We start from the raw sequence: 16847 nt of genomic DNA on the forward strand, positions 1-16847 counted from the left end.
ACATGGTTTTAATGACGTCATTAAAGAAGGAAGTAGAGGGATGTAGTCCAATCCAGCCGTTTTTTGTAGTCAACTTCTGTTAAATAAAATATCTCGCTTGGCATTGAACTTTGAGCGTTATTATTTTACAGATATTATTTATACTCTAACAACAACATTACACACTAACTAAACTTTGAAACATGGAATCGCATGCAACGGGACCTTTAATATGTTTTGTGACAGTTTGTTTTCAAAAGTTTCAAAAAGTTAGTAAAGTTAAAACTTTTTTATTTAACTATCTATTTTCAGTATTTATTTTGTATTAATACATAACCTCATTGTATTAATTTATAATGTAACATTATAGCGTGACATTTGTGTCAATAATCGTCAAGCACAGGTGACTCCGTGTGGTGGGAGGGGGCCCCCAAATCAAATTCTGCTTAGGGCCCCCAAAAAGGCTCGGGCCGGCATTGACAACAGTAGTAGTAGATCGCCCTGGAGTGGTCACTTTCCATTATTAAAATGTAAATGCATGGGTAAGATGCCACCTAATAGATGTAAATGCATAAATGCCTAATTTATAGGCAGGCAGCTGAGAGAATAATGACTCTAAAAAGGCATCTGCTAGTTTAAAGATGCTTTTCAGCCCTGGAAGGACTCGATGCCAAGTGACTGTTCTGAACATTTGTTGAACAAATGAGCTTCCAAGACAGATGGATTAGCCACCTTTATATGTTTTGTTTTGTGAGTCACAAACACAGATTGGCTACTTTTTAGTTTTGTTTTGTGAGTCACATAAGCAAAGACTTTTTTCTGCAGTGTTTTTAGAAAATCATAGTTTGAACGTGAACGTTTCTCACAGGAACTGCATGGTTCGAGCATCTGGGATAAATATACATGGAAGAGCGTGATGTTAAGTCGTCTCAGTTTACACCAATTCTTTGAGAGCGTGACCAAGTGTCACAGAAACACAGACACTACAATCCAAATGAAAATGGATGTCTAAGAATGTGGCAAGTATTTTCCACTTTCTGTAATGTACTGATATTCAAATATGTGTTTTGAAGGACATTTTCGTGCATTTGCCTGTGGGCTGACCCCATAAAGACCACCAGACTGGAGACTGAAGCAGCTCTTTAACACTGGTTAACTTTCCCATAATAAACTGACTGGAAACCCATAAGGTAAACCCATAACGTGTTGAAAACAGTTTGCAGCATTTTGAGGAAGAATGTAATGTTTTTTTTCTTCATCCCACTCAAACTGTGCCATTCTGTTTGAATTACTGTGTGTGAAAGAACCTCTGCATTTGTAGTAACTCACTGGTTCTTAATCTAAAAGTACCACTGATCAATATGTATGGGTCTCCTTTTAGACACCTACAAATTTGTACTCTACTAGACGTCTCTCCACTTGTTCCACTTCAGCACTATCACTTGAGAATAGAAGCAAGATATCTAATGTCTAGCCTGAGACACAGCAGTGATTAGAAAGACTCCAAATGATGCCTTTGAATATGCTTTATTCACGGCCGAGAAGACCTCATATCAATCACAGAATCCCACCGGCAAAAAGAATACAACAGTTTATATAGGATAGGTACATGGCAAAGGTAACATGACTCATTACATCATCTTTCTCTAATATGATTAGTTCTACATATGTGCAATTCAGAAACACACCTGGCAACGCAAATTAGCTTTTTTTTATATTACTTCAGCTTGTTACTTAGGTCATGGGGTTATTATTTTGAATTAGCCGTCTAGCCATGTCCATATGCTTCCGTTATTTCAACACACTAATTTTGGCTAAAATTTTGGTAATTTTTTTTTCTCAAAAGCATACAAATATTAAGCATGCAAGAGAAGAGAGACAAAAATTAAGCATTGAAATGATTCAAGTAAAAGAAAGTATGTACTATGCTAAATCATTCTCACAACTCTTTCCAGTGGCTAAATCAGCAGTTTCACTGCATGCATGATCACAGGTGTTGAGCAGCATTTCTATCTGGCAGGGACTGACCATCATGGGAACAGTTTTCGGCACACACTGGATTCCCTTCAGTAGGGTATATAGCCTGTATGGATAGAGATTCAGATTTAGTCTGACCATTTACTGACATTAAGCGTCAGATGTACAGCACAAAACACTCAAGGCATGAATAGCTATAGTTTTACTCGAGTGGGTCGCACACCGGAGAAGCGCTGCGCGACGCGCCTTTAAAATTCGAACACATTCTCTATGAGTGTACACACACCGGCGGCGTCATTCGGCGTCTGTCCTCGGCGCCCACCAACGGCTCAGGACCTTGTTCAAAATCCTGTCGTCGCGCCATTTACATAGTTCAAATCATCGTCAATGTATATACCCTTTCTTATACTGTCTATGGTATATACTGACATCACCCTGTGCTGCAAATCAATATACATTTAATTTTACATTCATTTACAGGAATCAGCTGCTTGAATGAAAATTGTTGATGTTATCGGATTTTCAAGTGAGATTCTCAATTCATTCAGTTAACGGACACTATTGAGGTAAAGTGAAGACTGCAGACTTAGCAACGATTGTATTTAATTGTAGGCTACAGTACAATCATAACATAGACAGATATTATCTTAATTTCATGTCCTTAAACATTACAATATTGCTGGCCATAAACTGAGAAAGTACCCCCTTTACAGAGTGAATTACTTTATTAATTTTGTAAAGCCATTCTGTGGCAGAAACAGTGCTATAGGCCAAAATCAGGTACTTTTGACCTAGAAAATATAACAAAATAATAATAATAATAATAATTATTATTATTATTATTATTATTATTGACCCAAACATTAATATAATTAATAAAATATGGTAACACTTTACAATCCATAAGTTAACAATAGTTTACTCCATTAGTTAACATGAACTGACAATGAAAAATACTTCTAAAGCATTTATTAAGTAAGGAACAACTGACAACGGGCCGTCAAATTATTAGAAAATAATGCACACCCCAGGTGGTAATGCAGTCAAGGACGCGAATGTGCATTATTTTCTTCTAATTCAACGGATCGGACTCGAGTCAATTAGCTATTCCGCTTATCACTGTTTAGAAAACATGGAAATAATTTTTTGTTATCAGGGTTTCTGCACACTTTTTAAAGTCAAATTTAAGGCTTTTTAAGACCCTTTTAAGACCCGAAGAAATCAACATTAATACCATGCATTAGGGATGTGCAATATTGACAAAATATGTCTCGATATTTTCAAAGCTTTGTTGATAATAATTAGATAATATTTTACTGATTGTGTTTCTGTGCTTGGTGCCATGGCTGGTTTAGGCCTGTTGCTGACTAACGAAGATATTCATATTTTTCATATTCTATGCAGTGGTCAGTTCACAGCAGTGACAGAAATTACTATTTTTTATTAAGGGATCATATTTGCCACCTTAAATTGATTTCCAGGGGCATTTTCACCTATATATGGACATTTGTAGATGTATGCATCACCTTTTATGTCAAATTCTAACATTCAAATTAAATCTATTAGATCTGCCCACCACTACCTACCGTACACATCACGCAGTGAAAGCACGAGAGACAAAAGCGATGTCAGCTTGCAGTGCCTCGTACATCGTTAAAACAATGATTACAATATCATAATAGACAATACACATCACACACCACTATGCACATAAAGAATGAACTTAGAATTTAACTGACATTTACCAACTTCCTTCTGCTTCTCTCCTTCCTTCCTTCTTCCTTTGCATGCAGGAGATGGTTAATACGTAATGCTGCCGCGAGACGTAATGAGACGTAAGAGACGTAATGCTGCCGCGAATGTGACGCGCAATGTCACGTGAACAAGCAAATCCACAAAGAAAGAATAATAAATAAAAAAGTACGCTAATTAGATGGTTCTAATCTAAATGTTTTCTAAATATGTCTAAGTCAAATTGCCATCGAAAATATAAGAATAAGACTTAAAGGAGCTGTATGTAAGAAATGTATTTCAATTAATCATAAAATGGCCCTGATATGTCACTAGACATTAATAAATCATGTTCATTTCATATACTTATATCACTGACAACAGTAGTACGGCCAGGATATTGTCATTTAAAAAGTGAAGTTGCAGCCCTCAACTGATGTTGATGTTGTCATCTTGTGTTTTGGCCTGATGCTCCACCCTCCACCTATCTACTAATCACGAAGTCAGTAGTGATTCGGCATCCGGGTTGCCAGCTCTGCTCTAGATACCACAGCTACGTAGCAGCCTACGTTCCTGCTGGATCCTGCAGCCTATCTGGCAACCTCGAGTCGGGGGGAGGGGGAGGGGGAGGGGATACACCGCTCTACAGTAATTTGAAAGTGATTGCAGTACCAGTTTTGGCCACAATCTTACATACGGCTCCTTTAAGACTTTTTAAGGATCCGCGGACACCCTGATTGTTATTGTTTACTATATTTATTCGCTTGGTCAGTGTCGTCGTGGATTTTGGTTCTTTTGCTGTTGCATTCTATAAGGACTATTCTATTATTTAAAAGGTTAAATAACTGAAATCATTTGAAAATAACTGCAGACCTTAGATCGTTTGTCGACCAAATAGATTCAAGCATTCAACACCCCAGTTATATGCACCTTTTCCTGACGAGGCTACTGCGTTTTTAATACTGTAGAATGCCAGACCTGACATAATAATAAATAAATAAATAAATAAATAAATAAATAAATAAATGAAAAAAAAAAAAAAAAAAGTGTACATCTCATGCACAAAAAACCATTACAGTTTTCAGCATATCAGACAGAAGATAAGAGTGAATGTGTGTATCTGTTTCCAGGCTTTCTTCAGTAATTTCACTTGTCTAAGAAAATAATAAAACTCAAAATATTATTCTCAAACTTACACTGGAGCAGACTAAATCTGACGACTTTCACTTTTAAGTCCATGATTAGGAAAGTGTCAGCCTATTTAAAGTCCGCGTGAACCGGAATTTGCAAAAGACTTTTCTCCATTGTTGTGACGTATTTCCCAGTGAAAAGGAATATTGAACAGAGGGCAGGGTTTTACTCTAGCGCTCCTCCTCTCCATTTCTTGCTCATAGCAGACTAACGGTTTGAGGGGAGTGGTTCCAGACCAGAAGTAACTTTTCAAACTTTGATTAAAGATTACGACTGCAAACAATTTTTTTCTGTGTATTAACTTGCACGGATTAATTTTTCACCACAAGACTAGTAATATGTGCTAACAAAGTAAATAGGGTCAATTTTGTCAATTTCAATTTCAGTTGGACTTTAAAATATGATTTGGTAATTGGTTCACATTGTTTTATATATAGCTATCTACACTGGTGGTCAAAAGTTTGAAATTATTAAGGTTGAATTTATTTGATAAAAAACAGCTACAGTCTGAAGCCTATTTTTGATCAAATAAATTCATCCTTACAGTAAAAATATTGTGAAATATCTGTTTTCTATGGGAATATTGTAAACTTTAATTTATTCCAGTGATCAAAGCTGAATTTTCAGCATCATTACACCAGTCTTAAGTGTCACATGATCCTTCAGAAATCATTCTGATATGATGATTTGCTGCTCAGTTATTATCAGTTATTATTTGTGCTCAATTATTAATAATGGTTATTTTTATTTGGAATGCTGAAAAATGTATTTGCGTATTCATATTTTTGTGATGTTTTCAACATTGATAATAATCAGACATGTTTCTTGAGCATTGAATCAGCATATTAGAATAATTTCTGAAGGATCATGAGACACTGAAGACTGGAGTAATTATTCAGAAAATCTAGCTTTGATCACAGGAATACATTTAGCAAAATGTTCAAATAGAAAAAAAGTTATTTTTCAATTTTAAATTTTTCACACAATATTACTGTTTTTACTGCATTTGTCATCATTATAAGAATTTTTACACTTATCAACAATCGATTCCATAAAATGACAGGAGATGTCAAGCTCCTGAAAGGACAAATACTATAAGCACTAGAAAGGCACCATGAAAGCAGTAGGCCTACACATTCTGCACTACATTCTAAGTCTTGGTGAAAACTCTTCTGATTGGACACACTCCTGGGTTTGCTGTTATACAGACACATGACCAGAGATGGGAAGTAACTAAGTAAAAATACTTCGTTACTGTACTCAAGTAGATTTTTCAGATATTTTTACTTTACTATTAATTTTTGTTCCAACTTTTTACTTTTACTTTTACATTTTAACATGAATAGCGGTACTTTCTACTCCTTACATTTTACAAAATTGTCTCGTTACTTCAGTTACATCTGACCAATCATAATCCGCCATCCGCCATTTTGTCCGACAAAGCAGTCAGGAGAGTTAGTAGATTAACATGGGAGGATTTAAACTTGAAAAACAAAGTGTACCGACATCTTTTCACGGCTAAAACAACATTCCTTCTTAGGTTCATTTATGTTTATTGGATGCTATAAATTAACTAGAAGGAAGAGATGAACGGTTCACGAGCAGCTTTAACTAATTGATCTGTCAGACACATTAAAGAGGCACAAAACTGTATTTTTTGTTTAAATTTCTTTAAAAAATTACTTAATTTGAAATGTGAGACTTTGTTTCATATTAAAAAAAATAACCTGGTCTGTCCTGTCTGTCAGTGTCATCTCTGCTCTGCGATGTATTTTTCACTGCATGAGAATGGCGTCGCTTGTCGGACATAGCAACGGTAACTAAAGGGGGCGGGTACTTGCGAACGGTCAATTGGATGGGAATATACGTTGCACTTGACGCACCACAAGACGACTCGACAGATTCAGCGTCATTCATTTGCGGCAAATACTTACATACATGTAGATTCCTTTAACAGGGTTTCTGCAGGGATCTTCAATTTAAATTTAATGCCTTTTTAATGCCATTTTTTTTATTTTTAATGCCATACACGACCCATGACTAACCACGGATATTATGTATGTATGTATGTATGTATGTATGTATATATATATATATATATATATATATATATATATATATATATATATATATATATATATATATATATATTAACCCTCTGGGCTTCTTCGTATTATAGTCACACTTAGCTTCCTCCCGCCCGAAAACGGGCGAAGCCTTAAAATCTTACTTTACTTTTCCCCAGGATAACCAATCAAATATATTTTTGTTCTATAATGTTTTCTGATTATTATTTAGAATTTTTGGAATTTTTTATGATATTTTGCATTAATTATATAATTTTTATGAGCTATTTTTTCCATTAGAATTAATATATTATTATTTTTTTTTATTTTTTTTCAATAAATGCAACATTTCACATCAAAATAGAGTGCAGGCCTAAAAAAAAAAATTTTTCAACTGAGAAGAGCGCCATCTAGTGGCTTCAAAATGTATTAATTTGTGTCATGTCCTATAACCGCCTATAGGCGGCCTATAGCTTTTTTATTTATTTATTTGATTTATTCCCATTCGGAAAGAAAAAAAATTATTACTAAGCAACCACTGAATGGAACAACACAAATTATATATCATTTTAAAGCTTAGGATCTCAGCTTTTTAATGCATCTAATTACATTTATTAACTCCTAACGAGTGCTGAGTAATCCCTCTAAAACCGAGTGTACCGCCAGCAGGCGCCACCTAGCTGCGAAAATATTCTTTACCATATTTTTAAAAAATCTTGCCTTGATTAACACAAAGTTGATGTCATTTGAAAGCTTAGAGTCTGAACTTTACAGTGAATGTATCCACTTTGAAAAACTCTTAAGTATTGCTGAGTTATTTGCTGATAAATAGAATTTCTTTTTTTTCATAATCTATAAAATAATGTACTGCAATGTGTCAAAAACATCATACAGCTCATGAAACATTCTCAGATAATTGAAAATGGCACTTCATTTTTTACAGCATATTATTACAATTAAAATGAGCCCAAAATTAACATAATTATTGCTTTTATGACAAGATATTCTTCATGAAGAAATAATTGCCCATGAGGGGGTGTCAAAGACTGTACAAAAAGGCTATCTCTTTTCCAAATGCTGTAACTTTTGATTCCTTTGTCCAAAAATTATTATTTTTTTATCCAGATGCAGCTAACATGTAGGGGGACTTCACTAAAAAAGAATTTTCCTCCTACCTTATTTCCTTCCTGAGTTATTCCATGACAAATAAGAAAGATATGCAAAATCATAATAAAAATCATATATATATATTGTCTTTTATCCGCTGTTTCTTGGCAGGACAATGTCCAAATGTAATGTAATTTATATTTTCAAAAAATTTAAAAAGAGTTCTTTCAAACGATACCTACCTTTTGACTCTCCTTGCTATAGTTTTGGAGTTATTATGATTATATCATTTTTATATAGTTTGGGGCAAAATTTGCTGTTTCAGTCTTACCAGTTCATTTCTCTCTCTGTGTGTGTGTGTTTGTGTGTGTAGGTGTGGGGGAGGGTGTCTTATTTGCACTCTTGATGTTCTAGAGTGTCACCCCTTCATTGCTGTACACTTTTTTTCAGCACAGTGGCTGATCTGTAGCTTGTACCACCAAAAGTTTCTCTGAGTTTTCCTATTTTTTCGTATTTCCCATTCATTTCCTATGTCGCCCGTTTTGGTGTGACAAAAAATGATTTCTCCCCCCTAATTTTAAACATTAATTATAGCCATCCAACATTACAGTGTAATTAAAAGCTATCAAGTTTTTAACATTAGGCTTCAAAAAAAATATGACAACTTTTAATTTAAGTGAACTTAACAAACAATCCTCACATAAACCTATAATAAATGTCATATTTACATTTGGCCTTCCTGTCTAACATACATTATCAAACAGTCTGCACAGCATAAATTATAGATTAAATATAGACTAATGCTTATTAAAGCTACAAGAGTTCTTTAGTCAATAGCAGTGAGTAATTTTCTCTGGTGCCTTTATTCTGTGATTAACTTTACTGACAGAAAGCTTTATTGGCTGCTGTCCCTTTAAGAGCAGCTGCTGACAGAAACACGGATCTAACACGCGCCTCATTCTCTCACAACTCTTTGCGTTCATTAAAGACTTTATTTCACTAATTTAAGACTGCTCTTATTTTATGAGGATACTCACAAAAAAGACTTTTTGGCAAAATTGTGTGTTATTGTTCGTTGCGCGAAAGAGGACCGTTTGTGTCGACCTGTGGCTGTCAGACTGCATTTGAGATTTTATGCCATTGATTCCCATTAGCTACCCAATTTAAATACCTTTTTACAAACGCTGCAAAATCCTTCTTTATTTTGACCACCAACCATGTTCTAAATTGTTTGTCTTCCATGCACTTTCCCAGTTTTCTGGTCTAGTTTTATTCCTGTTGTTCCTGCTGTCCAAAATTACTCGCGCCACCTCCGCAACTTTGCTCCGGCCGGAGGCAATCACCAAACTGTTTCCGCGTGTTTTTAATCACACTAACGTACATATTTTGCGACGACAGCAAATAAAAATTATTAATCATGAAGACTATTCAAATAAATTGATAATATAACATTTTCTTCAAAACCATAAAAAAAAATTAATGCCTGTAGGATTACAATTTAATGCTTTTTAATGCCATTTAAGGCCTTAATTATCGCAAAATCCATTTAATGACTTTTAATGCTTTTTAATGCCCCGCGGAAACCCTGTTTAAATGTTAAGGGGAAGATTAAAAAAGAGAAACTAGATCTGTGAATTCTCACAGAATCACAATTGAATTCATATCTTGCTACTCAGTCAGAATTTTAGTCCCAGTCTGTCACAATAATCATATAGGCTATGTGATGTTTTAGGCCTATTGGCAGACATCCATTTAAAATGTAGGCAATGTCATATAAAGAACCTTTTTTCCAAATCCACTTAAGTTTCTCAGCTTGCACTCTAGAGACATTTGTGTGGTCCAGGTAGCTTTGCATAAAAAATGGTTATCATTCGCAAGGCTACTTTTAATTTTATACTTTAAGTAAATTCCCAAGCCTGTACTTTGTTACTTCTACTTGAGTACGGGAAGTGAGTACTTTTGCCATCTCTGCACATGACGGAGAAGCCAAATTACTGAATGCTGAATGTTTATTTCACTGGGGGGTTTGGTTCTTTTGCTGTTGTTGCTGTAAGGACCTTTGAAAATAACAAATTATTTGGCGAAGTGATATGGACATGTAATGCGGTCAAGACCTGCCTGTAACTACTTTAGTCAAGTCAAGTAAAGTCATCTTCATTTATATATTTAGCCGTGCGTTTCCCTGAAAATAAGTGCACACCTTAGAATCTTTGTCAACCAATCAGATTAAAGTACTCAACAGACCTGTAGTATAATAATATAATATAATATAATATAATATAATATAATATAATATAATATAATATAATATAATATAATATAATATACCTGTAACTGGAGCCACACACTGACGTCCACCGCATCCATTGCTGCAGCATTTCTCATTGTTGGGACACTCACTGTCATCGGCACACATCGCTGAACCCATCATGGCAGACATTGCTGCTTCATGATTTGTGCTTGGACACACTCCTGGCTTTACTGTTAAACAGACACATGACAGAGAAGCCATATCACTGAATGCTGAAATTTATTTTTTTTCAATGTAAAAGAATATTTTTGTAAGTTGTATATATTATTGGAATACGTTTTACAGCAAACGAACACCTCGGGTGTGCATTATTTTCTCAAAATGCAACGGACCGGAGTCAATTATTCTGCTAATCATTATTTCCAAAAAACAAGTAAATAATTTGCTGTAAGGACCTTTGAAATAACTGAAATCATTTGGCGAAGTGATATGGACATGTAATACGGTCAAGACCTGCCTGGAACTACTTTTGCAATGTGTTTCCCTGAGAATAATTGCACACCTTAGAATCTTCCTCAACCAATCAAATTCAAGCATTCATCAGCTCATTAGATGAGAACTGTTCTAAGACTGTCAGATAGAGACACATAAAAAGTGGTGGGTCCCTAGCAGGACCATGATTGAACACCCCTGTTCTAAACCAGCGTTTCCCAACCGGAGAGCAGGGGTTTCGTGTAAAAACACCATCAAACATTTATAAATTTCTAAAATGTGTAAAAAAAAGAAGCTGTATCAATCTCGGATATCTCTAATAACAATAAATGACGCACACAAATTTTTAATAAAAGTGCAAATCGTACATTTTCCATGTCCGGTTATGTCCGTGCTGTCAACAGTAGCGCATGTGATTCATGTTTTCAGTTCAACGCGTTATTAAAGCAATTCATCCTTTGGCTAGTGTTACATTATATGATCACGTTCTTCTTCATGCAAATGCTTTTAAACCATGCAAGCGCGAAAAGACAAAAGAGAGCGCGCTGCCTGTGAATGTCCTTTTACACACAGGGCGCACAGACAGACGTGAGCCAGAATCGAGTTCTCTTTTGCGCTTGAACGAATAATAACACACAATTATGCCAAAATGTTAATTTGAAGATTAACTGTGAAATGATTACATTAAAAAACAAGCTATCTTGTGCAATTATAACAAAATGATCCCCATATATTAACACAAATACACAATAAACAAACATTTAGGTGAGATTTGCAATGGTAATTGAACAATGTTTATATATTAATAAAAGCCATAATCAAATATGTTATCATACAAAATTATCTCTTCAGAAGAAATTACTTGATTTTCAATGGATGGACAATTATTTTTAGATAATATTAAAAATATCTATCTGACAGTAGGCGGTCTTCCCTGTGGTATTGAAAATTGATACATTTCAAGGTATCGTATCAAAGTAGTATCGTGACAACAGTAGTGAAGGGTGCCACAAATTTTTGAAAAATTTCAAAGGGTGCCGTGACTGAAAAAAGGTTGGGAAACACTGTTCTAGACCATACCAGAGCATTTACTAGTTGCCATATACACCAGGAAAGACAAATGTATTAATTATTATTCATTAATGTTAATGATAAGCATTGCAATTAAAAAAATATATATAGCATTTATATTTCTGTATTGTGTTATATTTTTATGTTAGTAAGTGCTGTTAAAAATTGCTCTGTGCATAATGAGCTGGTGGGTTTATGGTGTGATTTGTTGTGGACCGGTTGTGGTGGGCCGCTCTGTGCCAGAAAGTCCAGGGCCACTTTTTAGCCCTATAATATAATATAATATAATATAATATAATATAATATAATATAATATAATATAATATAATATAATATAATATAATATAATATAAAAATACCTGTAAGTGGAGCCATACACTGAAGTCCACATCCATTGTTGCAGCATTTCTCATTGTTGGCACAGTCACTGTCATCGGCACACGACACGAAACTTATCCAGGCACACATTCCTGGTTTATATTTTCTGCTTGGACACACTCCTGGCAGGGGCAGACTGGGCATCTGGTTCACCTGGACTTTTCCCGGTGGGCCGTACAACTTGGTTTGGTCCATTGCTACGTAAATATATATAAAGAACGAATTATAGAAAATGTACAAAGCCTATCTTTCCGTCAGCCCAGACGAATGGCCAGCGCGGCCCACTTGTGTAAAAAATTTTGCGTGCTCAATCTCAGTGCAGCGGCTCGTCAATGTCGAAATGTTTGATAGCCAATCAAATCGAAGAAGGCTGGATTTACTGTCCACAGAATCCGAGCAGCACAACACATTTTAATGCTTGAAGAATCTGAGCTGAGGTATTAAGATAAGCAGCTGAACACACCGAGACAATACATCAATATTTGCCGAATGGTTACGAAAAGTTAACCCTTATGTGCTGTTGGGGATGTTTTCATCCACTATGGGGTATTTTTGAGTCTAAATTTGGCCATAACTTTTTCTGTGTTTCAGCAAATGGAATGATTTTTGGTGACAAATCTTATTTTGACACATATTTTGGGAAAATGCTTTGAAATTTTTCAAAAACTCAACAGTACACTGTGGGCAAATTTACTACCCTTTCGTTATGTTTCGTGGCTGAAAACAGCCACTACTTTAAACTGCTATAAAAATGTATCAGATAAATATTTTTTTCAATTTTTTTTGCATAAATCTATTAATCAACCTCAGTCCTGCTCAAAAATACTAAATGTTTAAAAAAAAATCATGATTTTAACTCTTTAATTGCCAAATTCGTAAATTATGTCACTGATTTGGGAAAAAAACACACACAAAATGACTCATTTTCAATATAAAATGTGATTGTGGACTGGATTTTTTTTTACCTTTTATCACAGTCTTGGACATGTCAAAGATTAGAAACAACATTGGTTTTGATGCATTGTTAGTTTTTGTGCAGCATCAGATTTTAACTTTTTCTCCCTCATTTACTGTTCGTGGCTGTTTTTGCCCCATTGACTTCCATTATAACCACATTTTTTGATTGCAAGGTCATGACACCATATAATCATGCATTTTTGATTGTTGGTGGTTTTCCCTGTTGGGAAGAGGTAAAATTTGTAATTTTTACAGTTGATAACCAGGTGGCACCATTAACCCTTTAGATAGGCCTGTGCAAAAAAAAGCTTAGTTTCTGGCTTTTACATGGAGTTATATGGAGTATAATAGCATAATAAAGTGTGTGTGTGTGTGTGTGTGTGTGTGTGTGTGTGTGTGTGTGTGTGTGTGTGTGTGTGTGAACTCACCTTGATGCGTCTGAGAAAATCAAAATATGCACCTCAGCTCTCAGAACTACATGGAGTAAACAAAAACAAAGTAAGTGTATTTATGCATCTGCTGCCTTTTGATGGTGAGAAATGCAGACTAAACAAAAACAAAGCAAGTGGATTTAAACGCGTGCATGCAAGCCTGCTGATCATTTGATGGTGAGAAGAGCAGCAAGCAACATGAGAAAGGGCTTGACTTGTAGTGAAGTTTTAGAGATGATTATGCAGCCTGACCCTCCAGCGAGCTGCAGGATGTATCGTCTTCTCCCTCCTCTGACACCACAGACACAGGAGAGTCAGATCCTGATTTGGATGTGGCACCCTCATCATCCTCTCTAGCTTCCACTGAAGGCGAGGAGGATTCGGAGGATCCTGGATCTGGGTGGATTGGGAGAAACGGCGAAGTGTGGTTTTCCACTAACGCGGAGACAACTCCCTTTCTTCAGCCTGCCAGAGGCGTGACTCCAGGGCCGACGCGCTATGCCTTCGCAAGGGTCCAGAACATGGATTCCGTGTTCAATCTGTTTTTTACGGAGGAGATGATTGACCTCATTGCCAGCATGACTTGCGTCAACACATACATGTTTGTACAGTCATACAAACATGTATGACTATGCCTTGTAATGGCATAGCGCGTCGGCCCTGGAGTCACGCCTCTGGCAGGCTGAAGAAAGGGAGTTGTCTCCGCGTTAGTGGAAAACCACACTTCGCCGTTTCTCCCAATCCACCCAGATCCAGGATCCTCCGAATCCTCCTCGCCTTCAGTGGAAGCTAGAGAGGATGATGAGGGTGCCACATCCAAATCAGGATCTGACTCTCCTGTGTCTGTGGTGTCAGAGGAGGGAGAAGACGATACATCCTGCAGCTCGCTGGAGGGTCAGGCTGCATAATCATCTCTAAAACTTCACTACAAGTCAAGCCCTTTCTCATGTTGCTTGCTGCTCTTCTCACCATCAAATGATCAGCAGGCTTGCATGCACGCATTTAAATCCACTTGCTTTGTTTTTGTTTAGTCTGCATTTCTCACCATCAAAAGGCAGCAGATGCATAAATACACTTACTTTGTTTTTGTTTACTCCATGTAGATCTGAGAGCTGAGGTGCATATTTAGATTTTCTCAGACGCATCAAGGTGAGTTCACACACACACACCACACACACACACACACACACACACACACACACACACACACACACACACACACACACACACTAACCCGACCCCTAAACCTACCCATAACACACACACACACACACACACACACACACACTTTATTATGCTATTATACTCCATATAACTCCATGTAAAAGCCAGAAACTAAGCTTTTTTTGGCACAGGCCTATCTAAAGGGTTAATGGTGCTACCTGGTTATCAACAGTAAAAATTACAAATTTTACCTCTTCCCAACAGGGAAAACCACCAACAATCAAAAATGCATGATTATATGGTGTCATGGCTTTGCAATCAAAAAATGTGTTTATAATGGAAGTCAATGGGGCAAAAACAGCCACGAACAGTAAATGAGGGAGAAAAAGTTAAAATCTGATGCTGCACAAAAACTAACAATGCATCAAAACCAATGTTGTTTCTAATCTTTGACATGTCCAAGACTGTGATAAAAGGTAAAAAAAAATCCAGTCCACAATCACATTTTATATTGAAAATGAGTAATTTTGTGTTTTTTCCCCCCCAAATCAGTGACATCATTTACGAATTTGGCAATTAAAGAGTTAAAATCCTGAATTTTTTTTTAAACATTTAGTATTTTTGAGCAGGACAGAGGTTGATTAATAGATTTATGCAAAAAAATTTGAAAAAAATATTTATCTGATACATTTTTACAGCAGTTTAAAGTCGTGGCTGTTTTCAGCCACAAACATAACGAAAGGTAGTAAATTTAAACGATGCACAAGGGTTAAACGACCGACATTAATTTCCAGGGTGCCGTGACTGAAAAAAGTTTGGGAAACACTGTTCTAGACCAGGGGTTCCTAAACTTTTCCATGACAATGCCCCCCAAATACCACTAGAATCTGGCCAAGGCCCCCGTTTTGCAGGCTGTGTTATTGAACCCATCGACAATACTACGGCAAATGTAGAAATAAATAAATAAAACATCAAGGTGAACATCAGATTATGTGATGGTGTTTGATACCAGCCAAACAGAAAGATTATAGAGATGCCCCGATTACAATTTTCTAGGCCGATTCCGATTTTTCATTGAGTTTTAGCCGATTCCGATTTCATTTTTTCTAACCACTTTACAGCACACACAAATATTTATTTTCTATATATATATATTTTTTTATAAAACACCACTTTTACCCAAACTGATTAATAAAAACAAGTTTTACTTGGCCATCATCATTTCAGATCATGCACCACTCATCTTAGACCTTTCTTTCACTTTGAACGTTAGAGAGCAATCCTTCTGGAGACTTAATTCCCTGCTGCTTTCAAATGATAAATTTTGCGAACATGTGGCTACTAATATAGATACTTTTCTGGAAGTAAACAAGAAGGAAGGTATATCATATTCCCTACTTTGGGAAACCTTAAAAGCGTACTTGAGAGGACAAATTATCTCCTATGTAGCACGTCAATAAGGAACGCCGCAAACAAATACAAGACCTGACGGATTCAGTTTTTAATTTAGACCGCAAATATTCTGAAAGCCCCTCCCCAGAATTATATAAAGAACGGATAGCTCTATAGTCTAAGCTTAATCTTCTATCCACCTACCAGGCTGAATACTTATTACTGCGGACCCGGAGAACTTACTATGAGTACGGAGAAAAAGCTAGTTGATTGCTGGCTCACCAGCTGAAACGTCAGGCTGCTTCATGGTTTATACCCCAAGTGAGAGATCAGGGTCAAAACATAGTCACCAACCCAAAGGAAATCAATAATACTTTTGCAACATTTTACTCTACACTTTACACATCTGAATTCCCATCAGATGTTACGAATATGAACAGTTTTTTAGTTAATTTAGAATTACCTACTATTGAGCCTGGAGACAGGGAAGTGTTAGATCGACCTCTTGTACTGACAGAGATCACTGCAGCCATCGGAGACGTGCGAACTGGTAAATCTCCAGGACCTGACGGTTACCCCCGCCCCCTGAATTTTTTAAGAAATTTAAAGATGAACTTGCACCTATTATGCTAGAAGTGATCTACTCCCCCGGTCCCTCCT

The 16847-nt window shown here is 36.1% G+C and overlaps 1 protein-coding gene across 1 annotated transcript in view; it reads right to left on the reverse strand.

Moving 5' to 3' along the window:
• Positions 1-1496: 1496 nt before the first annotated feature.
• LOC307146264 (uncharacterized protein) overlaps positions 1497-16847 on the reverse strand; it is a gene marked incomplete at its 5' end in the record, with an annotated part of 159992 nt that continues 144641 nt past the window's right edge. Inside the window, 3 exons of the mRNA XM_079850163.1 lie at positions 1497-2062; positions 10380-10532; positions 12225-12440. Of these exons, the coding sequence (XP_079706289.1) occupies positions 2046-2062; positions 10380-10532; positions 12225-12440 (386 nt within the window). The 3' untranslated portion in view covers positions 1497-2045. The remainder of the gene's footprint in view (positions 2063-10379; positions 10533-12224; positions 12441-16847) is intronic.

Source organism: Squalius cephalus (assembly GCF_949319135.1).
Source record: "Squalius cephalus genome assembly, chromosome: 18".
NCBI classification, from domain to species: Eukaryota; Metazoa; Chordata; class Actinopteri; order Cypriniformes; family Leuciscidae; genus Squalius; species Squalius cephalus.